The sequence below is a fragment of the Limulus polyphemus genome, unplaced genomic scaffold (genome assembly GCF_000517525.1).
Source record: "Limulus polyphemus unplaced genomic scaffold, Limulus_polyphemus-2.1.2 Scaffold1917, whole genome shotgun sequence".
Taxonomy (NCBI): Eukaryota; Metazoa; Arthropoda; class Merostomata; order Xiphosura; family Limulidae; genus Limulus; species Limulus polyphemus.
This window is the reverse complement of record NW_013667527.1, coordinates 130,422-142,110: the sequence shown is the minus strand read 5'-3', so window position 1 is coordinate 142,110 and position 11,689 is coordinate 130,422. Positions and strand designations below refer to the sequence as shown.

Sequence of the window (11,689 nt, the reverse complement as noted above, 5' to 3'; positions counted from 1 at the left end):
ACTAGTCACGTGACCTCGCTGATGCAACAATATTAATGCAAATACATTTTGATAATATTATACTTATTCGGCTACTTCCTAACTCATCCAAAATATATTTTGTTTTTAATTTTGAAAGATATGAAATAATTTGTATAAAAGCATAGTGGTAATCCTTGAGTGATGTTTGAATTAAAGATGATAAATAAACACATTTTGTTCAGTTACTCAAATGAAGGTGAAGGTTCAGGTGTGGTCAAGTGATTTGTGTGCTGGATTGTGTATCCAAGAGTCCGTGGCTTATATCCCATTGTTAGAAAATTGCATTTTGGGATCTTGGGAGCATTATAAGAGTGATGGTCACATTTTACTGTTCAATTAAAGTAGCCAAAAGTTGGTGATTGGTGATGTAGACTAGATGCATTCCTTTTAATTTATCAGTTCAAACTTAGAAGCAGCTAGTGCAAATAGCCCTTGTATAGGTTTGCAGAAACATCTGAAACAAACAAAAATTGACTTTCAATCAGAATACAATCAAAGATATGGCAATCAAGGCATTCCCAACAATACACTATATACAATACACATAGGAAAGGCATTCCCAACAATACACTATATACAATACCCATAGAGAAGGCATTCCCAACAATACACTATATACAATACACATAGGGAAGGCATTCCCAAACAATACACTATATACAATACCCATAGGGAAGGCATTCCCAACAATACATTATATACAATACCCATAGGGAAGGCATTCCCAACAATACACTATATACAATACCCGTAGGAAAAGTATTTATTTTATATACATTATATACAATACCCATAGGGAAGGTATTTATTTTATATACATTGTATACAATACCCATAGGGAAGGTATTTCTTTTATATACATTATATACAATATCCATAGGAAATGTATTTATTTTATATACACTATATACAATACCCACAGAGAAGGATATTATTTTTTCACTTGGTTATAAATACTCTATTAAAAACTAATGTTTTGTGATTTATAATGCAATTTTTCTTACATCATTACAGCTATGAATTGCAAACAATATATATTGTTAAATACACGTACGTGTAATATTCAGCTTTTTAGTGTAAGAGTAAACATGTTTCTTCGAGTTTCTCCTGTTCCTCTGAAGCGAAAAAATAACATATTAAAATAATGTTATGTAGTAATTATTTCTATTTGTAAAATCTCTTATTTTTCATGAAGTGAAAATATTAAATATGAAATAAAAGTAATCTATTAATATTTCCCTGAAACAAGTAAAATAACTTGTAATATTCTGCCATATTTGTCAGTATAAGAAATTAATCAATAGTGTTTTTTTAATAAGCCATAGTTAGGTAAAGATCCTTTATTAATATTTTTGTTTAGCTAACAAAGGAATTAGTCTGTCTTACCTTACATTGTTTTGTTTAACATTGTATTTTGAATAAAATATTTTGAGAGACCTAATTTATGCATAGTGTATTAGTAATTTTGGAAAAAATCTCAAGTAAACTTGACATTCAGGGTGCGAAGCAGAGAAATTTGGTCAACTCTGTGATCAGGATTGTCCTATATGCTATAACGGTGGAATTTGTCATGACCTGTGGGGAATGTGTGTTTGTCCACCAGGATTCATGGGATTGCACTGTGAAAAAGGTAAGTACATTACATGAATATTTCTTTTTGTGTTTGTTATTCTCCATATATTGCGCTAATTACATTGACAAAAGAGTCATTTTGATTTGTTTGGATAACAAACACCAAATTTTGAATTTCTTTTTATACACATGGCAGGGAAAATTTAAAGTAAAGTAAATAAAATCTGATCTAAACACGAGATTCAATAATGAAGATTTGTTTTCAGTTAGACACCAATTTAATAGAACAAAACAATATATAATGCATTTTCTCAGTTGTAACACAAAATGTAATTTCTGACAAGCATGTTAGTGTTAAAAAAAAAGCATTATTCTCCAGTAATACAGTCACAAAAGGATCATTTTATCAAAAACAAGTACATAAAAATAAGAATTACTTATATAAGGAAAGAATTACAGCTCATATTAACTACTTTATGTAAGCATATCCTGTTTTTTAAGTTAAATATTGTAAAATAATTCTTCATGCATTTTTTCTTAGAATATGCAAGTTTTCCCATATTATAAAATCTGTGAGTTTTGTTTTATGATAATACATATATATACTCCTAGTTAGACTGGTGTATTGAATTAGCTACATCATTAATGAAATTCATTGCTAGTTTTGATCTATGTAGGTGGTCTGTTTTGATTAGAAGTTATTAATCACTTGTTTATGTTGAGTGACAAATCTTGTTAATCTCAGTTGTTCCTATTATTATAGCTTGTGGTGCTAATCACTTTGGGGCTGATTGCACCAAGATTTGCTCACCAGTAGGGAATGTAGACAGCGGTTGTGCCATTCATCTGTTCTGTAAACCAGACCCATATAGTTGTTCCTGTGCTCCGGGCTACAAAGGGCCTAAATGTGCTATAGGTATACAACTTACATTTACTTCAGTGCTCCATCATTTCTTGATAAAAACACCCAGATTTCATGATATTTAGTTTGTAATACCAGTGATAAAAAGGGCTTCCTGCTGCTAGTCCGTGTGGCAGGATGTGTTGTTTCCTGTGTAATTTTTAGGGATGATTTGTTTTTATGCGCTAAAATGTTATTCTATATATACATGTACATATCTGATTCAAGACTGTTTTTTTTTAACAATAATTATAAAGATGCATTATAATGTTACATAAATTAATTTTGTGGTTTGAAAATGTTTTTCTACATCTTGAAAGTATTTTTGGGTTATTATATTATAGCATCGTGAAAGAATATGGAACTTATTTTGTTATTTCATGTTAGATATGGTTTACTTGCATGCTGTAACTAGTATAATGAACAATCTATTAGATAAATGTACATTTAAAAACCTGAAATTTTCTCAGAATTGTTATTTTTTTCAAAATACAGTTAGTTTATTTTTATTGGATATTGTAGATTTCAAACTTTATGTTTCTCCATGAACAGATAATTGTATAATGTAATTTAAACAGAAGTTAAATGACGTAATATGGCAAATGTGAAACTTAGATCAATTTTAAAATTCCATTTTGTTTTGCATATATAATTGATATAATGTGTTATTATGTGTATATAATTGTGCATTTTGTAATCTAATGTCAACAAAACTGTCATTCACTTGACACTTTATGCAGCTTAACACTGTGTTAAGTTATTAGCTGCTTAAAGGATAGAACAACTAAAGTTGTGTAAATATAAACGTTTGTAATTTTATTCTAGAAAAGCGAAACAAATGAAAAAATGATGTGCTTGTAGGATAGAATGGAATTATGAGAGTAATAAATGAAGAAGAAGATTTATAAAACAGATTAATCATCATTTAATTGCTCACCATATTGGACTTTTTACCATATTACAAAAACTCATTTTTTATTGTGAGCTTTTAGAACTCTAATTATATGGAGCCTTCGAAAAGCAACTGGACATTGAATGCAACACTGATTCTCTTTTCATGAAATATTTTTAGTAATGATAACTAACTGACATTATAAACAACATATGCCTTATGTTGTTAAAGATATAAAGTTAAGTTCAAATTAATCAATTAAAAGCTAAAAACTCACATTAAAAAAATTTAAATCAGTGAAATATCTAAGATAATTCAAATAAGTAAGAAAGGTTCCTGCTGTGTGAAAAAGTAATGAAATAGTTTTTCTTTAAAAAAAAAGCCTTATCAGCAGCCAAGATTTCTTATTTGTTAGAATGTAAACTTGGTTGGTATGGAGCAGATTGTAAGCAGCCATGCCATTGTATTAGTGGATCAAAAGCTTGCAACCGAATAACAGGAGAGTGTGATGGTGGCTGTGACCATGGTTGGATTGGTGAATCGTGTCAGATACGAGGTATAACTAGTTACTTGTTAGGTTTGCTAAAATACTCTCAAAATTTAATCAAAAATGTTGTATCCGGCTATTACTTCTCATAAATAATGTATTATTTTCTACTCACAAGTCTTTTAATGGATTTCCAGCATTGATGAATGTTCGTTTAAAAGCATTGTTAATGTTATCAGTATAAGATTATCTGTGTGAGATATATATTGTTTTTAATTACTGTCTTTATGAAGTTTTAAATCTAGGATCAGTTTTTATGATAAAATATGAATATATGTACACACTTGGCTGATAGTTCTTTTCAGCTATTTAGATTTTATTGATACAGTTTTTTAAGTAATCTAATCTGATGAGAAAAAAAGTTTTGAAGCAAAAATATTCTAAAATTCCTGATATTTTCACGATGTAGCAATTTCTTACTCTTTTTATTTTATCATATATTTTTATCTAATGTTTTAGTACCTGGTGAATTCAGCATGTAATGTCCTGTAGTTTTATGGTGTTTTTTTTCTTGTATCATATCTTTTTAGTTTATGATTTTGTCTTTCTAATGTCATGTTACTCTGTGACTTTTTCTTTTGTCAAAAATAGTCTTTTTTATGGGTAACATCTTTATTCTATGACTGGTTCATAAATGCTGTCCTTTTGTTTCTCTCATTTTCTATGTTGTTCTATTGTTATATATATTACTCTGACACTCTGTTTACTCTTCTAAAGGTCAACCATGATGATCCATTATCAATAGACAATTATACAAGAACAGGAGTTTATCATTTTTATAGCATTTAGTATTTTTTTAATATATATTATTTGTTAAGTTTTTTTTTTAGTTAGTCCTCTAAGAACATTCTACTTATCACTTTTTTTTCATAGAGATTTCAAGCAATGAATTAGCTGTTGACAGTGAAATTATCCTTACCTCTGCTTCTGCTTTTGGTTATTGGGTAATCTTTTGGAATCCATTTCAAATCCTTCTTCGGGTTACATATCTTATTAATATTCCATGTATTTTTCCATTCTATGGATGCTCTTCTTGTAATATAATTTTAATTGATGTGTATTTTTTGATTTGACCAATATTTGGAAAACTATTGATTTTTATTTTACTTTGTTATCTTATAACTGTTGCACATTTAGTTTTATTAACCAATGGCTCTTCTTTATCCACTCTGCTTTGTTATTCCATTGTTTTTCTTGGTATAGTACTTTCTTAACCTTTTGTGGTTTTATATATAATGTTGTATCTTTTGGGAAGGAAAAAGGTATTTCTAGAAGAAAATTTAATATTTGTTAATGTGACAGTCAATAATTGTATCAAGTTTTGAAACTAAAATCTGGCACTTATTGTAGATCCATCAGCAACTTTTCTACCAAACAACACAAATATTAGTTGTCCTGTTGGAAAGTTTGGAAAAACGTGTGACCAAAAATGCCACTGCAAAGATGGTGTAGCTTGTGACAGCTTAACTGGTACTTGTCCAGGGAAGTGTGAAAATGGATGGTCAGGACCTTCTTGTGATGGTATGAAACATTAATTGGTATAGTCTAGAAAGTAAACAGTGGGTCAGTCTTTTTATTCATCTAATGCCTAAGTATTTTTGAGTGAAAAGTTACAACAGAAAATCATTTTTGGCATAAACCTTTTCTTTTTTTCACATGTACAAAGGTTTGTTGCTCTTGAACAAATAATGGTTTCTGTTTTTAAAAAAAACGACTATGCAGTAGTACTTTATATGACTGATAAAGGACAGTCAGAGAAATGTGCATTTGATATAAAAAGAAGTAAAAGTTTAAATAATCAATAGAGTAGTATTTTACAGTTGTAATGAAATATTAGTCATGGAATATTGTTGTTATTGGAAATGTTCAACAGCACTACTAACACTTACAATGTTATACAGTGTGCCTTCAGTAATATTTTTCCATGATTGCTTGTGGAAAACGTTTTTATGTCCAAGCTCTTTCTTTCTGACTTGGCATTAGTCTTCACTAATTAAGTTGTGTTCATCTGATTTTTGTAATTTTGCAAAAGCTAAAAAGTATTGTTATTATAATGTGTTTTGAAAACAATTGTCCATATGATTATAATGCCAAGTAAAGGCTCAAGCAGACCTCTATTGCTTAAGTATGTATGTGAAAACTCCATCACACTTAATGTCTGCCTTATCTCTCTGTAGACTGAGAAATAATCATGTATGTTTACAAGAAATCCAGTATTTACTAGTACAGTTTATAACAAATTTGCCAGATGTAAGAGTTGTGGAGTTTGTCCATGGTTGTAGCCTTTCCAGACTGTTCATAACTGTTGAGGATTAGTATGAGGATGTCATACATGGTTATGTGGCTTTTGAAGAATGTACACTCTTTTTAGGGTTGTGTCAGTCTGTAACTTCATTGATGTGGTTGTGGTGATTCTTGATGTGTTCTATCTAAGAATGAACAAACTTTAAAGGATTTCTAATCTGTGGTTTTTTTATCAGTGGGACTGTGTTGATTAAAGAACCCAATGATACCCCTTCCTCCCTCTATTTTGTTTCCCTCCTTCTCCTGATGTCGAGGTTCATGCTTAGCATTTAGTTTCTCAGTTGCAAGCTGATGCTAATATGCCTTGCTCACCATGAGCTATGGATCAGTTTGCCTTGGCTTACCAACAGGCAGACTACCCCTTTCTTGATTCTCAGCAGTTAAAATCACTGCTGCCAGTGTGGAGAACTGACCCTGACAATCCTGTCCATTTATCCCAGGCCCAGTATTCCCATTTTTGTCATACCCTTACGACTCTCCTGTGGTACTTGTCCATCTGAGGCACTCCAATGATTTCCTGAGGGATTTTGGGGGGGGATACATTCTTCCTCCTTACATCTGCATTGGTGCACTTGCTCTCCATGGCTCTATCTCTTCACATGTAGTTTCTTTGCTGTTGGGATGCTATCTTGTCTAAGGTTCGTTTACCATCAACTTACTATTGGGACTTGCGGATGGCTCGTTTTCTCTACCAGCCCATTTTTGGGAGTATTCCTAAACTTTGAAATCACATGTAGAATCTATGAGGCAATATTTGACCCTTTCATTCTTGGTTGCTCGTTTGTCTCACCCTGGACTCTTGTAATCCTGTTCCACATCTGACACTCTCTCATCCTTTACCTGTTCCTCCCACTATGGGTTCCATGTTACATTATGTTTATTGATGCAGGTCTCATTGTCACCAACAACAGTGACTATCCTGTGGATTCAGTCCAGTTGAGGCTCGTTTGACCTATTTTGTTCCCCTGTGGTGGGAATTCACTACCAATCATTGGGTTCTTCAGGTCTTATCAGAAGGACTTGTCATCCAATTCCTTTTTCCACCCCATTGTTCCCATACCCATATCCTTTCCATTACCTTAGGATCCAACTACTAGTTAATGTCTGTCAGAGGCAGTACAGACTATTCTATCACAGAGAGCTATCAAGCCTATCAGCCATCCTTCTCCATGTTTTTACTCCAGGATGTTTGTGGTCCTCAGCAAAACTTGGGGCTGGCATCCTGTAATCGATCTGTCCTACCTCAATCAATTTCTGGACCTCCCCCATTTTACAATGTAGTCCTTTCTCACTCTAAGGTGGGCTTGCTCTCTGGGATTGTGGATAACCAAGGTAGATGTCTCAAATTCCTATTTCTCCTTCATGCAGATGCTATCTTCAGTTTGCCCATCATGGGATTGTATACCAGTTTCAGACCTAACCCTTTGGGCTTACTTCAACTTTGTAAGTCTTTTGTCGAGTGGTCAGAGCTTTTTCCCAACTTATGCATGCTTGGGGGTTGTGCTTACACCACTACATGGATGACTGGTTTCTGTTAGCTCATTCCCAAATGGAGTCTTCACGTCACACTCTTCTCCTTCTGTCAGAAGCTGTTTGAGTGGGTTGGAGAAATCTTTCGTGTCCCCTACCCAATATCTTGTCCACTTGGGGGTCTTTTTCAACTCTCACCTCAGTTGGGTCCAACCTTCTCCTCTTTGATGCCATTCAATGGAGCTTTCAGTACTCCACACTCTTGATGCTCCCTCTCTTACTGCTTGCAAGGCTCTAACACTTTTGGTTCGGGCACATATGTGATCTCTTTAGTATGACCAATGGAATTTTGTTCAGAGCCCTTGGATTCTTCCATTACCCTTCCTTCTTTCCTCATTGACAATATGTGTCGGTAGTTGAACAAGGCCCACACATCGTTCGATATATCACTTCCTCCTCCTTGCCCAGACTTTCATCTCTTCACCAATTTGTTCCAACATGGTTGTAAGCGTGTATGGATCAGCAGGAGGCTTCCGAAAAATGGTCTATGAGGTATCTTACCATATCAAGACATTGGAGCTTCTTTCAGAATGACGAGCTTTGGATTATTTTCTTCCTATAGTCGGGAATCGACTTGTCATGATACATTCTGACAATCCTACAGTGAAAATTAATATCAACCACCAAGATGGCACCCATTCTCATTCCCTTTGTGGTGGAACTTTGGATATACTTTTTTGGGCCCACATGCTTGGGATAAATCTTCTGGCATGTCATGTTCTGGGTGCTTTCAACCTTGTGGCAGATTGTCTTTCCAGACCAGACAAAATTTATCCCACTGGGTGGACCTTCGATCCTCAGATTTTCCAATGGCTAGGCTTACAGTGGGGTACTCCTCGGCTGGATGCATTTGCCAATTTCCTAAATTTCATGTTACTTCTTTTTTTGATTCTGTTTTTTCATCCACAAGCCCTAGCTGTCAATGCATTCAGCCAAGATTGGACCAACTGATACCTTAATGTTTATCCTCTCATCCATCTTCTTCCCTGGGTCATTTCGATCAACCCTGCTACTCTGTGTCAGGTTCTTCTGATTGCTCCTTACTGGCCAGCACAACCTGTTTTCCTTGACTACATCAACTCTGTACTGGCTCTCTTTTGCCTCTTCCTCTCACTCCATTCCCTCTACCTCAAGCTTGGTCACCAGTATTTCAACCCAACATTCCTACCCTCTGTCTTCACATCTGGCTTTTATCAGGTCCTTGACAAGGAGATACAGATTTTCTCAGCGGGTTCCTTCCTTTTAAGCTTGTTCCATTCACCTTCCTTAATGGCAGTTTATCAAGGTAAATAGAACGACTTTTGCCATTGGTGTTTGAGTTGGGGTTTCTCCTATTCTGAACCAACTGTTCCTTTTATTACAGACTTCCTCACTCGGCTGTTTGATTATGGGACCTCAATCTCATCCATCACTGATATTGAGCAGCCTTATTCCACACCTGCCATTTTTCCCAGTACTGTTTTGTCTTTACCTCCCCTACCCTCTCCCTTTTGTTGCATTCCTTCTGTTTTTGTAGACCTCCTCATCAAGTGGTCCTTCCAGATATTGATGTCAATGTGGTTCTTCACTGCCTTACTTTACCTCCATTTGAACCTTTGTCCTCCTGTTCTTTGTTTCACTTTTCCCTTACGACATACTTCATACTCCTATTAGCTTGTGGGCATCGTAGGTATGATATATTTGCCATCAATATCTCATGCATTCTGTATCATTCCACGTGTTCTCCTTTATCTTGATTAGTCTTTTCCTCCCAAGACATCAGCAGCTCATGGAGATAATTCTTCTTTCTTGCCAAATTCCCTTCCTTCCAGCTTCCACCTTTATTCCTATTCTGATCTGGATGGGCTTCTATGTTCCATACATGCTCTTTGTTGTTACGTTGCCCTCATGTCTTTCCTCAGTGGTTTTCATTTCCACCTTACTCCTTCAACACTTACCAACTGGGTGTGGCTTTTGATTTTTCCCTGGCGTATCACCTCTGTCATCCATTGGAGGAAATTCTTCAATCAGGCATGTGGACTATTCCTCATACATTCATCTCCCACTATCTGCATCAGATGGCTGTTTCTTCCTCGTCAGGGTACCCTCTTCTTCCTGTTGCGATCCTTCAAACTTTGGTGAGAGTGTGACTGGGTAAGTTATCTTTGTTATATACATTTTAATTTTTTTTTACTGTCAGGATCCCGCTCTGTTTCAAGCATTGCCCATCCAGAGATACTTAGTATATCACAAAAAGATCGCACTCTTCGTCCTTCTTATGGATGCTTCTTTTTATCCCTCGCACCAGTTCCTCCAACTCTTCAATGTGGGATTCTAGCTATTATATGTGAGGTAATGTACCATATCGGAAGTTATAATTTTCGATAGGTACTTACCTCTTCTCACACTTCCCACCTGTCCTCCCCACTGAAAACCGGTGCTTCTTTTTCTGCCTAAACTTGACTTGATAGTTCAGTAGAATCAAATAGAGAGAGAGTCACATGTGTCCTATTCGATTCTACTGATTCAACTGCATCTTGCATGCAAATCATTATGTGAAAACTTCACCAACAGCAGTGCAACATACACTCCCAAGCATCACATGCATCAGGAATGTGTGTTGCACTCCTATTGGTGGAGTTTTCCAATAATGATTTGCATGCAAGAAACAGTTGAATCACAATAATGGTGGGGTTTGTGGGAGTGCAACTCTTGTGGCATGGGAAAAAAATTGCATATAGAGCGAAGCACTGAACAAGAATAGCTGTATTTGTAAGAAGAGGTAAGCCTATCAGAAATATATTTTCAGTATAGGAAAATTATAACACCCAGAATCTTAGGGTGGTCCTTTATCTGCTTTTTCTTAGTATTTCTTCTATAGCCATTGATTATGTAATTAATTCAGCAAGTATATAGCTATGTGTTTTAACAAAAAAGGAGAAAGTAAACCTACTTAAGGACATTTTATATTATTACAGAATGTGTGGAAGGGCAGTTTGGTGAAAATTGTGAGAACACATGTCATTGTGAAGGAGGACACATAGATTGTGATAAGAATGGCTTTTGTATTCAAGGTTGTGTAGCTGGTTGGACTGGATTTACTTGTCAGCAAAGTAAGTGACTGATCAAAAGACAATGTCATATTTACATGTATACTGTAAAGAAACATTAAGAAAAGTATGTTTTTCGTATGAGAATAAGTGAAAATATGAATCAAACCTATAAAAGCACCTTTTTTTGCAACAATATAAGTATTCAGGACTTCATAACATTTAAAATTTACTTAACTAACAGAAAATACCTATTAATGAAAATTAATATGATGCTATTTCAAAGAGATTTAAGTTTTTTGGATTCAATAATGTTGGAGATTTTTACTAATATGTAGTGGACAGTAATATCTATGACAAAACAATACTTTACTTTTAAGTAGTTTAGCCCAGATTTATTTTAAAAATCTAACATTCACCAATTTAATTACATGCATTTTCTCTTTTGTAGATTCTACTGCTGAAGTTTTTTGTTAAATTATAAAATACAAATTAATTGTATATGATATTAAAATCAGGTTAACAAATATTTAAATGTCACAAGAAAACTGTATGAGACTTGATGCTCTGGTACTGTGCAAAAGACCTTATTGCCAGTGACCTAAAACCTACAAAGGTTGAAATACTGTTATGACAGCAGAAGTCACGTGACACTAGAAGCATCCATGCTGGAATTTCTAGAAGGATCACGACTGTTCCTGGCAACTCTAGTCTTTTCTAGGCCCCCTCTATTTTAGTATATAAGCCCGGCAAATAAAGCAGAGATAATAATTGCAAATAGATGGAAATAGAGACAGATAATTGATTCAAGTGAGCGGTATTGACCGTAAGTAAAGTGCATGAATCGTTGCGAATTATAGCGTGTGTTTAAGTAAAGTGACTGTGGAAATTCT

General features: G+C 34.4%; 1 protein-coding gene across 9 annotated transcripts in view; it reads left to right on the top strand.

Annotated features, from left to right (window-relative positions):
• LOC106465348 (tyrosine-protein kinase receptor Tie-1-like) overlaps positions 1-11,689 on the top strand; it is a 112,546-nt gene that overhangs the window by 41,890 nt on the left and 58,967 nt on the right. For all 9 annotated transcript variants that reach the window (XM_022393218.1, XM_022393217.1, XM_022393216.1 and 6 more), the window contains 5 exons: positions 1,520-1,651; positions 2,357-2,509; positions 3,802-3,942; positions 5,284-5,454; positions 10,725-10,859. In XM_022393218.1, the coding sequence (XP_022248926.1) occupies positions 1,520-1,651; positions 2,357-2,509; positions 3,802-3,942; positions 5,284-5,454; positions 10,725-10,859 (732 nt within the window). The remainder of the gene's footprint in view (positions 1-1,519; positions 1,652-2,356; positions 2,510-3,801; positions 3,943-5,283; positions 5,455-10,724; positions 10,860-11,689) is intronic.